Raw genomic sequence first — 21,350 nt, 5'->3', positions numbered from 1 at the left:
AACTATCAGTGTCAGGACTCATGTATTCATTCAAAAACTACCTAAGGGATTCAATCATGTGCCCAGGATGGTATAAGGTAAAAAGTAGAGATACTTGATGGGCCTTGGTCTTGACTTTCAAGTAAATCCAAAACAGAAATATACAAATGAAGCAGTTTGGAAAAAATAAATCCTTATTATTATTTCCTCCATATTCTTATACTGTCTAGAGTCTAACCCTGATCAGAAGGAAATTATCACAAGACAGAATGAGCCACTGAGGAAAGCAAGACAAAAGCAATAAAAACATTAGTCTAAAATATGAATAAACATTCGGAGGAAAGAAAAACTTACTTTGAATCTCAACAATTCTTTCTACAGTCATATATCTTTATGACACATGACTCTCAACCCAGAAATGTAGGAATAAGAGAAAATTGAACCTAACCTGCAATCCCCATAGAGGGAGACTTCTATTCACCCAAAAGATGTGAGACCTAAGAAAAGAAAGGTATAAATGTTAGTTTAAAACAACAAATTATTTTTAAAAAATCATGCTTTTAGAGACTTCAATTACTGTTTGAAGTACTAAAATAATGCTACCATTAAAGAGACAGTGAGATATGCAAATTACCTTTAGAAAAATGTCACTGATCTTTGCCTTTCTTGGTAAGAATCATCTGTATTCCAGCAAAACCCATCCTCGTTTTTAATATTTACTTTATTACACTTAAATACTTGTCCAAAGAAGTGGCCATGTAACAAAGCCGTCTATGAATACAATGCATCTGGATCCATGTCAGCCCTTCGAGGTTTCTCTCCACCCTCCCAGCTCACGCTCTCCTTCACTCTTCTTAATTTTGTAAGTCAGACCTTGAGTATTAGGACTGCCATCTCCCCACTTCCTATCTTCATTCGTCTCCTCCCCTCTCCTTGACCCCAGTCCCCTCTTCTGAGTTTCCATTTCTAGGTGTTTAGTTTGTGGGGCTGTGAGAAAGTCTCTTTTCATTTCATTTTTTGGTTACTGTTAACAATGAATGAAAATAAAAACAGGTCATCACTTAAACATGGATATAGCCTGCAAGGGGAAAGGAAAACAAACCAAACTCTTTGCCGGATAATTCTTCACTGAATACTTATATAAGGATCTGCTAAAGCTCTGTTTTATCTTTGAGGTTTTTGTTCTTGCTGTTGTGATTTTGTGTTGATACTGGGGCTTGAACTCAGGACTTGGGCGCTGTCCTTTTTCGCTTCTTCACTCAAGGCTGACTGCAATCTACCGCGTGAGCCATACCTCCTTTTCCAGGATTCTAAGTTAGTCTTTCCTGGACTAATTTAGAGTCCTGATGCTCAGACCCTAGCCTCCGGCATAACTAAGATTACAGGCATGAGCCACTGGCACCCAGTTTTAAGTGTGTTAATAGTTGTGTAATACAAAGTCAACAGTATAAACAATAAGCATAAAGTTAGTAATTGAGAATAGAGGACACATTACTATTTCAGATCTGTATTTCTTTTCTTTTTTTTTTGTCGGTCCTGGGGCCTGAACCCTAGGCCTGGGCGCTGTCCCTCAGCTCTTCAGCTCAAGGCTAGCACTCTACCACTTGAGCCACATTGCCACTTCTGGATTTTTTCTGCTTATGTGGTGCTGAGGAATCAAACCCAGGGCCTCATGCATGCAAGGCAAGCGCTCTACCACTGGGCCACCTTCCCAGCCCCTGTATTTCTATAAAAATAGTTAATAGATTACAAAAACCAGTAAGGGACATTGGCACAAAACATTATATAGTAATAGATCACAAATGTCTTCTCCAAATGTTGTTTACAAGCAGAGCTCTGTAGTTCACACCTGTAACCCTAATGACTGAGGATCTGAGGATCACGGTTCAAAGCCAGCTCAGGCAGAAAAATGCATGAGACTCATATCTCAAATTAGCCAGCCAAAACCCAGAAGTGGAGGTGTGGTTCAAACTTAAGCAATCAAGCCAAGTGAGAGCCTGAGGCCCTGAGTTCATGCACCAATGCAGACACACACACACACACACACACACACACACACACACACACACGCACAAAGTATAGACCAAAATCCTTGTCACAGAAATCCTAGACTTATTCAAGTGTACGCATCGCCTTTCCACTACAAGCCTTTTGAATCTTCTGTCTAGGGGTGTTGTCTAGGGCTCTTGGCTGAACCCTCTGTCCCTGTGTCACCAGAGAAAGCTCTGAGAATTCCAGTTGACAATGGCATCAACCAATGTCTTAGTGGGGTTCACTACATCTCTCCTCCACATCTCTCCATTGAAACGTGGCAATTGTTTGAAAGCTTGTATCCTTAAGGGATGTCACCACCAGCATGCCAAGTGCTCGAACATTTACTAATACATCTATATTACTCACAGGCACATAGTAGACTAGACATCCATTTTAATGCTGCACGATGCCAGGCAAGACACAGATAGAGATGATGAGTTCACTATCTTCCCAACACATTTCTGTTATATTCTCAGTCACATTTGAGAAATCAGACACAAACAAGGAATGTCAGAGTGGAGGAGGACATATGCTTGGTGCTGGCAGAGAGAGAAATCATGGACTTCAACAACTTCTAAACAACCAAGTAGAGTAGTCCCTGGAAAACTATAAAATAGATAGCTAAACCTAAGTCGGAGAGCGCTTTCAGAGGGAAACTGATAAATAACATAGACTTACTAAGATCTGGTTATTTTTAACTGAAGGTATTATCTTTCATCTAGGATATTTTCTTGTAAACAATGGAAATGCTGTAGAAATTGATAAGTTAAATAAGATTATATATAAGATATAGATATACATATATGATGGAGAAGATCAAGAATAATCTGGACAAAAAGTTACTGAGAGCTCCAACTGTGGTCACTGTTATGCAAGAGCCAGAGGCCAGAGAATCTTAGTCCAAGAACTCATCTGAAAAGAAAAGATCCTATCTAAAAACAAAGCACTAAAGCATAAAAGGGCAGAAAGCATAGTTCAAGGAGTAGAGTGTCTGCCTAGCAAGTGTAATTCACTGAGTTAAAATAAAAAGGACTATGTCATGTAAAAGAAATGACAACACATGAAAAATATCTATGTATCTCCAATATATACATTTCAATGAGATGAGAAATTCCAATGAAAAGCCACCTTGTCACCAATTTCCTTACTATTAAGTTCGATTTTTCAAAAAGACAAGAAAATGTATCCATTTGGTAGAAAGCTAGTGTTCTTCAAAAAAAAATGGATTTCCCATGAAAACCTAATGTTCATGTGCAATCTGATCTACAAACTCCTATATAAGCTGCAAAACAAGGAGAAGCAAATAAAACCAAGGCCACATGGTCCTTCCAATCTCATAGATAAAAAGCACAGGAAGGAAAAAAAGCCCACACAGGCACACGGCACTGCAGGATTACTTACAGCAGAAACATAAGTGGATCTAATAAGTGAATTAAAGTAGCATCCTCATCATCTTCTACAACAACATCATCACTGAGAAAAAACTAACATTGCGGGTCATGTGTTGTATACCGATGTGCACACAGAGAGACTTCATACAGGACATTTTTAAATCCCCAAGGGCCTTCCTACGTGTCGGGGTCTCGGGTGATTTCTACTTCGTTCTCCCTGTCATATGGATTCATGCCATCCTAAGCATGAGTCAGTCACGAAATCATGAATTACTGAATGAAAATCACTTTACCAAAACACAGGGGAAAAAAGAACCAACTCGAGCAAACAATGTGAACAAAATTCTTTCATTTGGCTACTTATTCTGAGACGAAGCAAATAGAAACTATTCGACTCTGAGTAGTAGAAAAATAGACCTGGGGGCCGGGGGCTCACTCCTGTCATCCTAGCTACTCGGGAGGCTGAGATCTGAGGCTCACAATTCAAAGCCACGACAGGCAGGAAGGTCCATGAGACTCTTATCTCCAATAAAGAACTCAGAAAACACCGGAAGTGGCACTGTGGCTCAAGTGGTAGAGCACTACTATTCTTGAATATAAAGAAGCTCAGACTCAGAGCCCAAGCCCTGAATTCAAGCCCCAGGATGAGCACTAACTAACTAAATAAATAAGCAAATAAATAAAGGTTTATGTGTTTCCTACTTTCATCTCTGTCATTTGATGCACAAAGCACAATAATCCTTTTAGTTTTTTGTGTTTTTTTTTTTTTTGTCAGTCACAGGGCTTGAACTCTGGGCCTGGGCGCTGTCCCTCAGCTCTTCAGTTCAAGGTGAGCACTCTACCACCTGAGCCACAGGGCCACTTCTGATTTTCTAGAGGTTTATTGGAGATAAGCGTCTCATGGACTTTCCTGCCCGGGCTGGCTTTGAACCGTGATCCTCAGATCTCAGCCTCCTGAGTCGCTAGGATTACAGGCGTGAGCCTCTGGCGCCTGGCCTCTTTTAATAATTTTTAAAGTGGAAACACACGCAGCTCAGGTCTTGCCTTTTGATCTAACTTACACACGACATCCTGCGGTGCCTGTCCTTTGTCAACACTTTGGAATCCCAAACTGCGTTTTGTCCACACGGGCCAGCTCCTACCTGCAGTGTCAGACCTTAACAGTAAAATGATGTTCCTATCCTTCCATTTGCCCGTTGGGCCACACTTTCATAGAGGTTTTGATTCCTGAGGGAGTTTATAAATGAAGCCCAGACAGCATAAAATACCTGCCAGCCTGTCATGTCAGAAGCTCTAATTCAATAAATCTCCCTGCTGAATGAGTTTCATTATTCTAAAATAGACTCTGCGCCCACCAAGGCTACTTCTGCTTTTCATTAACCAGGGCTGCACTGACAATGAGATCTAAACAGAATATGGTGCTTAACATGGAACCGCAAGTTAGCTCATGGCATGTCTTTTTTAATTACAGTAATCTGATTTGTCAGATGTATAGCCTCTGTAATGACGGCTAACTACTCCTAGCAATGTCGCCTACAAGCTAATTGTAGGAAACTATGGTTTCCAAACGGTATGACTTTACTCTGCCATCACCTGCTGGTGCTTTCCCCCAACCTTCACCCCACGTGGAAAGGCTCTTCGTGAATCATTTTGTGATTTTTGGGGGTCTCTCTTGTATCTGTTTCATTTCTAAATCACCAAGTGTTTTAAAAAATTCAACTGTAGCATGCTACCAGGAGGAAGCTTTTCACGTGCACCGTGCTTAATAAAACAGAGTCATCAACGGTATCACGTCACTGGGCTGCGATCCCCAATCAGCTGCATTGTGTCAAATATCGTGACAGTTGGGCATCATTTCACTGCTTCCCTCCTATTGCCTGCCTCGACAAATCTCCTGCGCAGAACGAGAGGAAAAGAGGCAGAGATGGCATGGTCCTGGTCTTGGATAAGAATACAGAGAAGGTAGGAAAATGGCCGAAGGAAATGCAACGCGCTCGTGGGAGAGGGTTGTCCTGGCTGTGTCCAGATACCACTTGTAACCCTCACAAGGGCCGGATGCCCGCTGAGAGCTTCAGATTAAGGTATAGCCAAGACATTGTGATCCCAGAAATAATCCAGGCATCCCTGACACAAGTTGAACCACAGTTAGTGGTCGGGGGAGGAAGGGAGAGATGGGAAACACGTTTCTAAAAAGGAGCCATGAGATGAGGCAGAAGAAGCTGAGCCCCACGCTACTAGAGTAGAAGGCAGACGGCAGGAGGAGAGAGCACAGAGGAAGTGTTTTACTCATCCACTATGACTCATGGGCCCAGGCTGTGGAGATGCAGGCCAACAACCTCTAAGCCATCATGGAATGTCAAGTCTGATAGGGAAAACAAGCCAACCAGCCAAAGCTTGATATTAAACCACACACATTCAACGTGCACGTAAACACCTGGTTGTGTTGAGGAAACGTGCCTTGTGTGATCTGATGGCCAGACCCAGCCGTGCCCCCCACGACCAGGGAGGGCAGGGGCAGGGCGTGCACAAGAATGGGTGGAGAGGAAGGAGCTCTGGGTTATCCTTGGCGCTTGGCGCTTGGCGCTTGCAGGGGGAATGACGCTCACTGTTAAGAACGAGCCTGACGGGAGCCAAGTCCGAATGAGAAGTCCAAATCGAAGGTGGCTGGGGTCAGGGTGAGGAGCGAGGGCGGCCGCACCAGGGACGTGGCTCACTCAAGTGGCCCAGTGCAAATCATGCCACGTGCAGTGAGCAAATCATGCAATACGGAAGACACAGCAGAAGGTGGCTGGGCCATGAAGAGGTCTGAGATGTCCTTTAGCAGCCAAGAAGTTGAACATGCGGTTGCAGTTTGGGAGATGGAAAGGCCCGGCTCCCTTGGTCACTGATGTAAACCAGGCTACAAGGCTCAGGGTCCACCCCGAATGTCTTCACACAGAGAGGAGGAAGGGGAAGAATAACTCTGATTCTTCACATTTAGCATAGGAATGATAAAATATGTATTTCAGGAAATAACAGACATAAAGTCACTAGTCCCTTGCCAGAAAACAGCAAGAATCTCAAGATAAACAATCTTTGCACGGGTTGAAAATGTCCTTGGAGTGCTGGGAATATTGGCAGGGCCTGTAATCTTAGCTACAGGGGAAGCAGAGATCAAGAAGACCAGGGATTAAGTCCACCACAGTGAAGATTTTATGAGATCTCATCTCACCCAAGAGTTTGGTGCTATGGCATGCACTGCTCTCCCAGCCATGTGGAAATAGGAGGATTGTGGTTCAGGCCAGCTGGACATACATGTGACACCTCATCTCATAAAGAACCAAAGCAAAAAGGGCTAGAGGTATGGCTGGAGTGATAGAGCTCCTGATCAACAGGCAAGGCCCTGAGTTCAAACCCTACCACCAATAAAACCTAATTCCTCTGTGTATGAAGTGGTCTTGTGTACCTCTATCTGGACTTGACTTCCCTGTAAGATGACAGGGCATGCTAAGTACATGATTTTTTTCTTTGTATGTCCCGCCCCCACGGTATAAGCCCTGTTTTCACTGTATTTGATGTTGATATAATTTGGGGAACAAAAGGGAAAAAACAAATTGTTTAAATAGGGATACAGGTGGACCCATTGCAACAACAAAATGTACAAGACGCTATGTCCAAAAATGAACTTTATAATTTAGGCAATGGGGGTGGGGGGAATGTAGTTGTGGAGGTGGAAGGGAAGGAATGGTAGAGGAAAAACAAAGGAGGAGGCAACAATGCTTGATAAGAAATCTACTCATTACCTTACTCATGTGATTGTAACCCCTCTGTACAGTATTCTCACAATAAAAAAAACTTATTAGAAATATCTACCAATAAATTTTTATTAGGCAATTTTTATTTTATGCAGAATCATCATACAGATCACTGCCTGATAAAAATTCTTGTAGGATGATCTTCATCGTGTCTCTCTACACTTTTGAATAAATGCAAAGAAGTCTTTAGTATCTAAACGTACTAAAGAATCCTCGGTTCATGCAAATGCATATTATGAGCTATTGTGGCACGCTCATATCTGGTCTTTTAATTATTTGAGGGTAAAATTTCACATTGAAAGGAAAACAGTCGTGGGAGAAGTTACTCATCACATTTAACTCTCTGCTTAGAAAATCACTGTGAACTTAATATATTGGCCAGCCATGTGTCGTGGAACATTTTACTAAATACCCATACAAAAGGGCGGAGCCTAACAAGAGGAAGCCCATGAATGAATAGAAGTTCAATTTAAGAGAAACAACAGGATTGTGGATGAAAAAAGTAACTGAAAGTCAATCAACGTAGTTTAATTCAATAGAAAGAACTACACAGGCCACATCTGAAACTGGAGACATTAAACGTGAAATCCCAAGCTTGCTTTTATGCTTCTATTGAAAAAATTCATAGTGTAACTTCAGTATAACTGGAAATATGGAAAAATCCAGCATGATACAGATTGAACCTTCAAGCAGTAGAAAAGATCAAGAATAGAACTGCATTCGGGTCTTTAAAGACACAGGGATGACCGAATGCTGGGGCTCCTACCTGTCATCCTAACCTACCCTGGAGGCTGAGATCTGAGGACCACGATTCAAAGCCAGCCTCAGTCAGAAAGCCCATAATAAGACTCTTATCTCCAATTAACCACCAACAATTCAGATAGAGCAGTGTCTCAAGTACTGGCCTTAAGCAAAAACAGATACTCGGGGCCTTAGACCTGAGTTCAAACCACTATACTGGCACATGTTCTGTGCCAGACACACACAGACATACACACACACAGAGTGAGCCATTTTGAACAAAATTATTTCCAGCATCTTGGATGGCAATACCAGTTTGATTATGCAGAATACAGTATTATCAACTGGACAACTAGAAAAACAATACAAGGCTAAAAGTTTATAAACATTAATGTATTACAGGAAACCCAAATTGGTTTGTGACAAACACCTCCCATCTTGAAAAAAAATTAATTCCACAACTTGTCCTTCAAAATGTATGTAATACAATTCAAAATAAATACAAGAATATTCTGGAAGTCCAGACAAAGGTACCTTACCATTCGTTTCCTTGTGAAGGGCTTTCTAGTAGCACTCGGATTATGTATAATAAGCAGCTTAATAATTTGAGAGAAAAATTGAACAGACGTATTCTTAGACCTTTGAACAAACAACAAAAGTTTGATTTTCATTTGAACTTAGTTCATGAAAGATCACAAAGGATTGTTATATACACTGACTTTCAGTAAAACACTCACTTAGGTTTTGTTTAGAAACTACAATGCTGTAATAGTCTAAACTCACTGCAGTTCATGGTAGATCCATTTTAGTTCCATGTACTACAAATGGCAGCCAACTATGTTTCCTGAGAGGAAGTGTGGGTTCTAAACACTAAAAGTGGCTAGGAATGGGGCTTAGTGGCAGAGTGCTTGCCTAGCATGAATGAAGGCCCGGGTTCGATTCCTCAGTACTACATACCCAGAAAAAGCCAGAAGTAGTACTGGGGCTCAAGTGGTAGAGTGCTAATCTTGAGCAAAAGAAGCTCAGAGACAGTGCTCAGGCTGAGTTCAAGCCCCAGGACTTGCAAAAAAAATTAATAAATTTTTATTAATAAAACAACACCCAAGTCCCATCAAGGCTAGTTTGAGTGGGTTTATAACTTTCAGAATTCTATATATCCATGAACTGGGGGATAAAGCTGAGCGAGTTATAAAATCTAGCTTCCTGTATGTATGTAGGATAAATAATAAATCCTGGAGCTCCAGGGCACCTTGTAGATTGATAACAGGGAAATGATACTTACATTTATGTAATTATATGTGATATTTTAAATTATATGTTTGCAGAATGGTATATACCAATTTATATAATTACAAGTTGCATATTAATTGTATAATTACAGAGAGATAAAGCATAATAGTATGCTAAGAAACACAATTCTTTCTTCTCTCCATCTCCTGCTACTCTCTTCCCCCGAGCCAATTGAACCATGTCTCTCCATTAGGTTAAATGTCAGTGAAATGTGGTGAGAACGTAGACTACCACACACATATATCCCTTCAATTATTAGGTCACAATCGTACAGCCCGTAAGACTTAATGGTGATGAAGAAAAGTAATTAAGGTTAAGCAAAACAGGCTTATGGTCTGATTAATAGGAGCATTATCTTGCCAGCAATTAGACAGTGGTATTTGATTTACACATTTTGAATAAAATTTGGAGAAAGTGCATCCTATAATTATTTCCTAATAAATCTAGAAGTAAAATGTCACTTTATTTTTTTTACAACACTGTCTGTGAGTGTACTTTGTAACATTTCTGTAGAAAGGTTAATGCCTAATTATATCATTTTTTCTAGGTTTTCCTATTAAAATAGTGAGTATATTTGATGAGTTAGCTTCCTTATGGAAGTCTTTTAAATTATTCATGGATTTGCGTGTGTTTCATGTGAATGGCTTTCCGTGGTAGTCAGAGGAGGATTCAAACAATGCAATTCACCTTTTCTGTCCTGGAAAGACAGGACAGCTCCTATTAAAATTGGAGATACCTTCATTCAAACAGCATGGCCCCTTCACAGTTGTAAATAATCAGGCCAGGAGAGCTGTAATTATTATCAGCTTTAACTTAGAGGCTAGTCTACCATTAAGAACATCTAATGGGTGGACCTTGAATATTGAAATATGACCAGCAGCCAGTCTTTGGATAAATTCTTACAAATCAGGTGGTCCCTACCTACTGAAGGACAATTTAATTTTAAATACTCTAAGAGGGCTCCATTGTCAAAATTCAGGTAGACAAACATCTACATAAACCATGAGCCTTAAGGCTCATGGTTATGGAAATTGTAAGCAGTGAACATAGTAATAGGATCCATGATCTCAAAATTATTCTTAAGGCAAGTCAGCAAGTTATCACTGACACAATGACCTTGAAAGGGCAGAGATTATGACTACGTCACCTCCCTCTGAATTTCCAGTGTTCCCCAAGTTTATTCCATGATAAGTGTCATTGGAATGCTAAATTCTAAGACTCACCCTATGCTTGTACTGTAGCCAGTCAAACCACAGAGCCTTGTCGAAGTATAGTCTTGCACATTGCTCCTCGCACTTACGCGTGTGATTCCTCTCATTTAAGTTAGCTTCCTCAATGTTTGTGCAAATTCAAGTAGCCCTCCTAGGGGCCTCCACATTCGTGTGGGATTTGGAAAATTGAAAGTATGGAAGAGATATTCACTCTACTAGATTTAACATTTATAGTTCCTAAAACATTCACGGTACTAGATTTCACACCTATCGTTCCTACGATTTTATTGTCTGTCAAGCAACCTCACCACATTTTTTTGCTATGTGAAAAACATTTCGCACAGCTGGAATTTTGAGGGAGAAATATTTACAAACACATAAGACAGGAATGAAAAAATAACTTACTTGATCTCTGGTTTTTAATGAAAAATAGCTTTAATCTCTCTTTAAATGTATTTTCATTCATGTAGAATTCAACTTGTACCCTGCAAATGGAAAAAAAATTAAATGCATAAATTTAGATAAATTCAACTGCACTTTAACTTGATAAAGATAAATATAGACCAACTTAGCAATTCTCTACTTAATATATAATAAAATTCTTTAATAAACTAAACTCTTGGACTGAATTATATAGCACAGAAAATAAGAATAGAATGCAATACACTGCTATTATTTTAGAAAGAAGCACTTACCTTCTAAATTTAAAGATTGTAGTAGTTCAAGTGCAGTAATTTTAATCACCTGTACTAATGAATGTGATTGAGGGAGGTCATTCAGAACTAAAATTAAACACAGTTAACTCTTTGGGGATAACCAAAAGAGTTAATATCTTCTCAGTTTTTCCACTGTAAGAATCGCTTGAGTGCTTGAAAACGTCATGCTCGACACCCCAGATTCATGTGAAAGTCAAGGACCACAGATTTATTTCTAGCAAGTTCTTTACTTCAACTAAATCCTAGCAAGACACACTATTTACCATGATTTTTTTCTTGTTTATTAATTTGGCATCATATGCACACATCCGCAAAGGAATGTTAACAGAAAGTAGAATATTAAAGCTACCAGAGATTATGAAGTAGATGGTTAATATACCGAATATTACATATTTAGATCACTATGGAATAAAATCAACAGTCTAAAACTTACTACTCTAACACATGTATTAACTTTCTCTCTAAAGCCTTTGAAAACTCTCCTTTGCATTATAGGGATATAATCAATGTGTTTGATACACAGAAAAAGGAAAACTACCGTTGGGTGTGCAATAACATGCTAGCAACTATCAACCATCTCGATTAGTCTCAAGTATATTTATTATAGTTCAGGCGTCCAAAGACAGCTAAGGAAGTATTTTAATGTCGGTGTAAGCAAAAAATTACTTTCATTGTTCTAAATATCACAACATTTTGAGTATGTAATCTACATAGGGTTGGGAGTTTGTGGCTGGGTTGGATTTGTTGTTTGGTTTGGTTTTGTTCTTTGTCAGAGAAGCTGAAAGAACAAAATAAGTGATACATCATGCGCTCTCTCTCTCATACTATGAGGATTTTTCAGTCCTGTTTTCTCCTCTACTGTCCTGTGCACTCAAGAGAACTTAGGAAGAACCAAAACTTAGCCCCTCTGTGCCACAAAAGCAATCCAGTGTTTACATCAATAGCTACCCATGCTCTGCTTATTATATCTTCTAAAAACTTGAGCGCCCTCTAACTTTTTTCCTCTTCCCCCTAAAAAATTCTCTACTTCCATTTTTGCCATTTTGCACCTCCTCTTTTTCTTCATTTCATATTTATATGGGGAGACAAAAGGGGGAAAAAAAAACACGGGAAAATAACTCAGCTTTACAAAAAGGCCATGAGCACATGTTCAGACCCGAGCTCCATTAACATCTTAGAAATCCCCTCCCCACTGTCCAATTGGTCTGTTTTACTTGTATGGCTGGATAAAACATTAGTTCATTTAAAATTAACCATCATACAAACATCAAGCTAAACTGGTTAAAATTTATTATGGATACAAAGCAAATTTGAGAGAGGACATGTGGCCATTACACCAGTCATTTAGCAAAGGCCGTGCACATTCGCTTCCTTGAATTATCCAATTTGTAAGGCCGCGTATCCATCCCGCAGATAGTATCTGGAATTCAGCACTGGGTTTGTGCAGATCACCATTTTCCCTAAAAATGAGGTCATTGAGAGAATCCAGCAGGAAGATGAGAACTCCAAAAAGAATGGAGCAGTTGTAGAAACATGACGGGGCTGGAAATATTTAATAAATACGAAGAGTGCAGGGTGACGTCTTGATTGTCTATAAATATCGAGGTGGTCACCATCATTCCAATGAGATGATGCTACTGTTGAATAAAGCGAATACTGGTGCAAAGGATCCATGACTCCGTTTTGAAAGCAGCACCAGTGTCAAGCCGAGTGGCTCTCCGATGTTAGGAGAGCGACACAGCAGACTGGACTACACTCACAATCCGTGGGCGATTTCCTACCAGCCAAGACCATGTTGCAGGGCCTACTAGCTCCCTCAAGTGACGTCTGAGTCCAAATCCCCCTCCCCCGCCCCCACCGTGGTAAAATGATGTGAAGAAAAGCCACTGGCTAGCCCTGTGATCTGATTTTTGCAGAAATACGGCTGGCACCCAAAAACACACATACACAATGGGGTTTAAACCCAAAGCCATAAACAAATGGAAAGCTAAGAGAATCTTTTTGGATCCATGCGTGGAGGTACAGAGAAAAAAATACATCATCCTCCAGGTTTCCTCCTGGCAGTACAGACTAGAGCCTTCTTCTGTCTCATCCACTGGAGCCCTCCAGGTACCAAGACATGCCCTGCTACTCAATGGTTCTGCGGGACTCACTCACATTTGGCAGATTTAGTGGTTATTCTTTCAAAAACCTTTACCACTTTAACTAATTGTAAGGAGATCTCAGTAGTTCCTTTTCCATATTCAAAGATGCCTTCTCTAGCTTCTGCTCTTTGTGTTTTTAACTTCCCTCCCCTCTCTACGTTTACTTTCTCCTCCCCTTACTTCTTTCCCTCCCTCTTTTCCACCCTTTTTCCTTTCCTCCCTCCCTCCCTTCTTTCTCTCTTCTCTCTCTCCCTCCCTTCCATCTTTCCTCCGTTCTCCCTCCCTCCTCCCCCTCCCTTCGTTCCTCCCTCCCTCCCTTCTTTCTCTCTTTCCCTCTCCTCTAGCTCACTACTCACTTGCTCCATCTGACTTTATTTGAATTCAACTTCATCTACTATGCCATGTTTTGAACAATACAGCTAGGAAAGTCTAACTGCGACACTTCCTAACATGACATTTTTATTACATGTTTATACAAAAGATAAAATTTAGGATCATTTTTGTCACATTTATCATAACTCACAGCTATTACTTGCTGGCATCTTCTATTGAAATATGTTCTCATACTTCTATTGAAAGATGTTCTGTTAACTTTGTTGTCATCCCATGCATTTTCTCACTATCTATTTTCGTGGCATTTGCTCCTCGATGTTTTATGACTGTGGTTAGTGTTTTGTGAATTTTTTTCTCTCCTTGGATGTGGCCATGTGTGTCTGTCACCCCAGCCCTCAGGAGACAAAGGCATGATCATCAAGATTTTGCAGCCCATCTGGGATATAAAGTGAGTTCAGTCCAGACTGGGCAACTGAATACAACTTGATATTGAGAAAATAGAGTAACAGTACCCTTCTGACTAAAAATAATTCTGCTTTTGCTATTATAAATGGCAATTGCATTTAATTCCCTTCTATGTATCCGTGTAGTGATATTTTTTTTTTGTTTCTTCTTTGGTGTGCAGACAAAAGTGGTGATATTCTCTAGATTTTCTATTTTGAGTTTAATTTTTTTGTCAAATTACATTGACAATTATTTTATGGAGAAAATGTCACATAGTTGCAGTATATATAATTTCCTTACAAGCAGATGACAATACTGTATCAGCAATAATCCTGCTGTTGATTCTGGGATTACAATGAATATTTATATTTTATTAAAACTTTTATAAGATTTCTATTTTTTTTAAAAAAACCTACTTTCATCTTTCAGATTGAAGGTAACTTGTAGCGTTATTGTTGATTTAGTGAATTATTTTATTTATTTATTTATCAGTCGTGGGTCTTGAACTCTGGGCTGAGGTACTGTCCCTGAGCTCTTCAGCTTAAGGCTAGTGCTCTACCCCTTGAGCCACAGCGCCACTTCCAGTTTTCTGGTGGTTAAGAGTCTCACAGATTTTCCTGCCCAGACTGGCTTTGAACCGTGATCCTCAGATCTCAGCCTCCTGAGTAGCTAGGATTACAGGCATGAGCCACCGGTGCCCGGCTATTAAAATACTTTATTCAGGGCTGGGAAGGTGGCTCAGTGGTAGAGTGCTTGCCTTGAAAGCCAGAGGCCCTGGGTTCGATTCCTCAGCACCACATAGCAAAAAGAAAAAGGCCAGAAGTGGCGCTGTGGCTCAAGTGGTAGAGCGCTAGCCTTGAGCTGAAGAGCTGAGGGACAGTGCCCAAGCCCAGAGTTCAGGCCTCATGACCGGACCCAAAAAATATATATATATATATTTTATTCAAAAACAGTTAAAAGGGTTTTTGTTATATCTATTATATGATTATTCTTGAGACCCTTTTCTGATGAGATTTTTGTTTCACTGCAGCATTGATAATCAACCCCAGCAATCAACTAGGCACGTGTTGTACTACTGAGTTCCACCAGAGCCCTTGGTTTTCAATGATCTTGGAAGAAATTATTTCTGTAACAGTAAGCTAGTCAGATAACATACTGCTGAATTCTTTTTCATACACACACACACACACACACACACACACACACACACACACACACACACATATCATGAACTTTGCTTCTGTCCCTACAACTGTTTGATTGCAATCTTCTTTAGATTATTTTTAATATCTTCAAGTATGAATTGAAAGCCATTTGGATTTTTTATACTCTGTAATGACTGTAATTACTGCTTATATTTTGAGAGGCTCTGTCTATTACAGATTTCTCCTAACAGCATCAAGTGGCCTTAGCATCTATTCTCATGTCCGACGTTTTTTCCCTTCCATTTTCTTCTTATTTCAGTGCTCTAGTATTTGGTATAAACTGTAATTTGCCTGGTCTATGCTTAAGATGCTTATTTAATCATTTTAAAGTAGACCTTATCATCTTAACAACACAGGAAGTAATTCGGATCCAGGTTCAGAAATAGACTGTAGTTTCAGGAACAGCACTTGGTGACATTTGAATCCCAATGCCTTGCAATCCATTTAGATCTTTAGGGTCTTAGGGATGACACAGGTCAGGACCGTGGGGAAACTCTTCACTGCCATCTACCCGTCTTCACAGGAAGATTCTTCGTCCACACCTACTCCGTGTTACTTGGTGCTACTGGCCTCCAGCTTCCCTCTGAGCATGCAATATGAGCTCAGAGTCCACACGTATTAGATCTTTATCCCCAGCATTCAGGGCAAAGGAGGGATTATCTGTTTGGACTTTAAGGTCATAGCAGGCTGGTTCTGCAGAAGCATGAGAGCACTGCTCTCGACTTTCCATGGCTTCCCTCTGGACAGTCTCCATCTGGATGTATCAACACACACAGCTCTCCTCGCAGCTCTCAGTCCTGGAACCTGCTTGTCTTGATGAATTTCTGTGCTTTTATGTCATGGCTTTCACCTAAATCCATACCTGGTGTTCTGATTCCATCAGTAAAACCTCTTTTGGGGGAAACCATGCAACCTATGTTTCTTTGCATCTGGCTTACTTCACTTAATATAATTTTTTCTAAGTCTTTCCCTCATTTGTTGTAACTAAAAAGTGCCCATAAATCTACAAGTAAACACACTGGATGGAAAAAGACAAAAAAAAACCTACACTTGGATATGTTGCTAGACATTCACACAGTGAGACCAAAGGGAGATATTTCTTAGGAGAGGATCATAATGGTTCAATAGTTATGTGCATATGATCATGTGACATGATGTTTATCGAAATGAACTCCAGGAAATGGAAACAAGAGGTTTTATGTTATTTTGCCTTTTGGTTTGGGTTCTTTTTGTTTTGTTCGTTTGTTTTTCTTTTGTCTCTGTTTTTGATCTCTGTATCTTTTGTCCTGTATATAAGTTTATCCGTTTGGGTGACACTAAAGAAATGGTGGGAGAAATGCAGCCGTGACACTCACTAGACACACCTTGTGGGGAGGGAAGGAAAGGGTCGGGAGGGAAAAACTGGAAGAAAGCAGGGAAGAGGTAAAACTTCAAAAAGAAATGTACTCACTACCTGACTTATGTAACTGTAACCCCTCTGTACATCCGCTCTGCGATCCCAATGCAAAAGAAATAAAAAATAAATCTCTTTATGTACCACAAGCATATTTTGTTACTATATTTGCAACCCTAAGTTAGGTTTTATACTTGTAGAAATTACATCTTTCCAGATGTTTTTTATTACCTTAAGTTGAATCAGACTTGAACTACACACTTCAAAGGATATATTGAAGTATTACCTCTTAGTATTTCAGAATGTATCCTTACTGAGGAATAGGGTCATGGCAGAAATAGTGAGATTAAGATGAGATCAGACTGGAATAGATCCTCGAGCCAATATGACCGCTGTCCTTACAAGAAAAGAAAGACTTGGGCACAGAAACAGATGGATGGAAAGATGGCCATGTGAGGAGATTCAGGAAAGGAGGGACACTACCACAATTCATAGAACGCCTAGAAAAGGCGTTTAAGGGCATACCAACCCAGTACCTGCAGTTCAAGTATCTGGCCTCCAGATCTGTGGCCAGTAGCGTGTATAGTTTTCAGGCACCTGATGATGGTCATTGGTTATGGAAACTCACAAAGTCTTTTTTGTGAGGTGATGGAAGCTTTCTCACTCACACGAAGAAAGTCCACTAGAGCAGGAACTCCAAGGAACCCGCTCCACGCTGAGTTCTGAGTTTGCTCACACTTATTCTTGTATATCACATGGTACCTGGCACCTACTAGGCCTTAGAGATTGCTGGTCGGATGCCTGAGCAGATGCTTAACGGGGTCTCCAGTTCTTCTGGAAGTCTCTGAGTCAGTAATACAGTGAGTGGAATAAACATCTCGTCCATGCCTCCCTAATAAGAATTCCAAAATGTAAAATCCAGATTTTCAGTGAATCTTTGGAAATCTCTTTTCTTCTTCCAATTTGATGTATCCTTTGACTAATGGTTAATTCTCTGCTGACTTTTCTTTGAACTTTACTAATATAGATTTACCTGCACATTTATCTACCCAGGATTCTATTTATTTTATCATATTTATTACATTTATGACTATAATGAATATTTAGGATGAAAATATACTAGTACCACTCGCTCATTTGATTTGCTAAATTCCTCTGAATTTCAAAAGCTAGAGGTGACTTGGGTTGAATAGACCTCAGTTCTATCTTATGACAAAGACTTTGACTCACCATTTCAGTGAGACTCTTAATTCATTCATCTATGTCTGGAACAGAGTTAGGATTCTGGATTTCCTCTGTGTCTTCACTGTGTTCATAGCTCATTAATTAAGGGGGTCTACATCACTTGTTACGTATTTACTAAAGAGCACTGCAAACACCACATCTCCCTGGGGGAAGTGTATATTGATTTCTGTCCTTTGCTTTTTGACTAGCTCATTATCCACTTGTAAATATCCCCTGCTACGTCTGGCAATAAATGGTATTTTGGTTATATTGAAACTGGTGATTCCAGGGCCTCATTTTTGTTTCTGACCTTCAAATTTGTGTCCGCATGTAGGTTCACTTTAAAGTCTGGCCAGCTCTCCATTTTCCCACACTTTTCTAAACAATTTTTTCACAACTACTCAAACTTAGCTTTCTGGATCCCTTTAGTTGGTTACATCTTATAAGGAAGTAGAGATGGATTCAATGCTTTTTCTCAGCATTAAAAAGAAGTAAGAGAGAATAAAATCATTTTGGAGAAGCTAGTTCAGCTACATACCCAGGCACATACACGTACATATGCGTGCAATTACATATGGCACTATACACATGGAGGTGCCTCAACCCAAGATTTGGTAATAGCCGGATAATTCACATCCTCCATAAAGTCTATCAACAACACAATTGAAACTGGGGCACCCCTGACTCACACCTGTCATCCTCGCTATCCAGGAGGCTGAGATCTGAAGATCACAGTCCGAAGCCAGCCCAGGCAGGAAAGTCAGCTGCAGAAAGCTAGAAGAAGAGCTGTGTTTCAAGTGTAGAGTGCCGGCTAAAGGACAGAGCCCAGACCTGAATGGAAGCCCCGGTACCATCATAAAAGCAAAACAAAATAAACAAAGCGTTGGATACACCTGCCTTCCAAACACTGTAGCTTATTCAGCTCAGTCCAGCCTACTTATGTCATGCTCAGAAGAGGTCCATTAGCCTACAGTTAGACAAAAGCACCTAAAACAAAGACTATTCTATACTAAAGTGGAGTGTCTCCTAGAGAGTTTATTGAATATCTGAATCAAAAAACATAATAATAATAAAATACATACTGGTAACAGTTCATGGAGAATTTGGGTGCTGAGCCTAGCCAGCTCACCCTGAGGCTGACTGACCAAGCTTGCTACCACCCAGCTTCACCATCTTAATACATTCTAGAACATCTTAGTACATTTTACATGCCTGGGAAAGGTAGAAATTAGAAATTCAAGGTGCAGGTTCTAGTGAAAATCTGCTGCTTTTGAACTATCCCATGGAATAAAAGCCATTAAGCACAACCGCTGTAAGGCAGCGGCCACCTGTATACATATGTGTACAGGTACCATGTGTGTGAGGGAAAGGGGGAGGGGGCGTGCACGTGCATGTGTGTGTATGTGTGTGTAATATAATGGCAATAAGAGAAGAATGCAGAGTGTCCGCCATGTATCATCTTCCTCTCCCTGTCAATAAGCCCATGCTGATTGCATTCACTCTGTGTCTGCCCTGTGATCAGGACTTGCAGGTAGCCGGAGTTCCACAATCTGTGGTTCCCATGGCAAACGCATTCCAAATGCAGCCGGGAGTCCTTTCTGTCCCAGCCTCTCTTCACTTTGAAAATTCCTGTCCTCACGTACCGTATCCATTTATGGAGCTCCTCTCTTTCCTTCGCTGTTTTACTTAAAGGAATGAAATTTAAACAACTTTAGTTTGACTTAAATGTAAGCGTGAAAGCAGAAGGTAAAGAAAGCTAGAAGAAGTACAATGGTACACTTCAGCATCCTGCAATTACAGAGATTCCGCCTCCTCAGACCCCCCGCCCATCTGTAAGAGCAGGGCAGGCCCGGGCCAAGCCATTAAATGCAGAGTAAAAAAGGAAAATTATACAAAATAGAACACTTATTCATTGTATGGTCCCAAGTACATCACAAAGGGCAGCCAAAATACAACCCATTTAGGTTTGTAAGAAATTGGGTTCGATAAGGATTATGTGGCCTTTTTCTCCCCCCACACCACCAGTCTCAATCAAAGAATAGAAGTTCCACCTGCTTCAATATGGCTTCCATTGTTTCCCTCTGTGCACCAATTCCAGCTTCCCCTTAAATACAACTCAGAGGCCCTGCAGTCCCATCCTTGCAGACACTGGTCACAGATAAACACACACACACACACACACACACACACATATACACACACACACACACACACACACACACACAAGTTTATGTACATTCTAGAACAATAAAACTGTTCATCATAAAAAGATTTACTGACTTATAAAGGACCATAGACCTTCACATGCTCACCTTAAACCAAACAGCCTCCCAACCAGAATTCGTTGCCTCAACACACTTCCATCTGACTCTCCAGAGAACAGAGAGGATAAAAAGAACCTAGAATTCTCCATGCTGATCTTCTCCCAGACTTGAAGTTAAAGGTAACAATGTATTCTCAAGGTACTGGGCAGCTGCAGCAAGCCATGTTTCCCACAGGCTCACAAACACACATACACACACAGACACACCAACACACACACACACACACACACACACACACACACACACACTCTGTCTCTGTCTCTGTTTCTGTCTCTGTCTCTCTCTCTGTCTCTGTCTCTCTCTGTCTCTCTGTCTCCGTCTCTCTCTGTCTTTTTGTCTCTCTCTGTCTCTGTCTGTCTGTCTATCTCTCTCTGTCTGTCTCTCTGTCTTTCTGTCTCTCTGTCTCTCTGTCTCTGTCTCTCTCTCTCTCTCCAGGAAATGGCGCTGCCATTTTTAAAAAAATTGAAGCATTCAATAAACTGTGTGAGGCTTTGTGCCTGGTGCTGGTATTCTGTGCCTCTAATCCCTGCCACTCAGGAGGCTGTGATCTGAGGTTCTAGTTTGAAGACAGCCCAGGCAGAAAAGTCTGTGAGACACCAATTAATCACCAAAAAGTCAGGAGCTGGAGTGTGGTTCAAGTGGTAGTACACCAGACTTGGGCAAAAAGCTAAGGGACAGCAACTAGACCCTGAGTTCAAGCCCTAGTACCTCTGTCTCCCATCTCTTTCTTTTTTCTCACTCTCTTTCTCTTTCTCTCCCTGTCTCTCAAAGATCTCTCGCTCACACACACACACAGGTGTTGAGTTAAGTGAAATACCCAGCTCTCAGCTAATGTAAACATCCTGGGCATGTTTAAGGTAGGCCAGGCTAAGCTACAGTATTCGCTAGGCTCATTGTCTGAAATTCTTTTTTTTTTTTTTTTTTGCTTGATAGTTTTGTTCAACTTGCCACCGGTGTATTGGAACATAACTCCATCCCAAGTCAAGAAGGATTTGTATTGCACCAATCATTGAAAAACCTTGAAGGAACATTTAATAATGCTTTTCCTGGAAATAAAATAGCAAAGCCAGTTTGGGGAGAAACGCGTTTGCTGAGAAGGGACCGTCTGGAGTCGGGGAGTCGGGTCA

General features: G+C 40.6%; 1 protein-coding gene across 1 annotated transcript in view; it reads right to left on the bottom strand.

Annotated features, from left to right (window-relative positions):
* Positions 1-21,350, bottom strand: part of Kcnt2 (potassium sodium-activated channel subfamily T member 2) — a 263,490-nt gene that overhangs the window by 164,887 nt on the left and 77,253 nt on the right. The window contains exons 4-6 of the mRNA XM_042701224.1: positions 10,846-10,925; positions 8,479-8,578; positions 428-476 (exon numbers count right to left, since the gene is read on the bottom strand). Coding sequence (XP_042557158.1) covers positions 428-476; positions 8,479-8,578; positions 10,846-10,925 — 229 coding nt within the window. The remainder of the gene's footprint in view (positions 1-427; positions 477-8,478; positions 8,579-10,845; positions 10,926-21,350) is intronic.

The sequence above is a fragment of the Dipodomys spectabilis genome, unplaced genomic scaffold, assembly GCF_019054845.1.
Source record: "Dipodomys spectabilis isolate Male_0828 unplaced genomic scaffold, ASM1905484v1 ptg000288l, whole genome shotgun sequence".
Taxonomy (NCBI): Eukaryota; Metazoa; Chordata; class Mammalia; order Rodentia; family Heteromyidae; genus Dipodomys; species Dipodomys spectabilis.
This window is presented reverse-complemented; position numbering and strand designations above follow the sequence as displayed.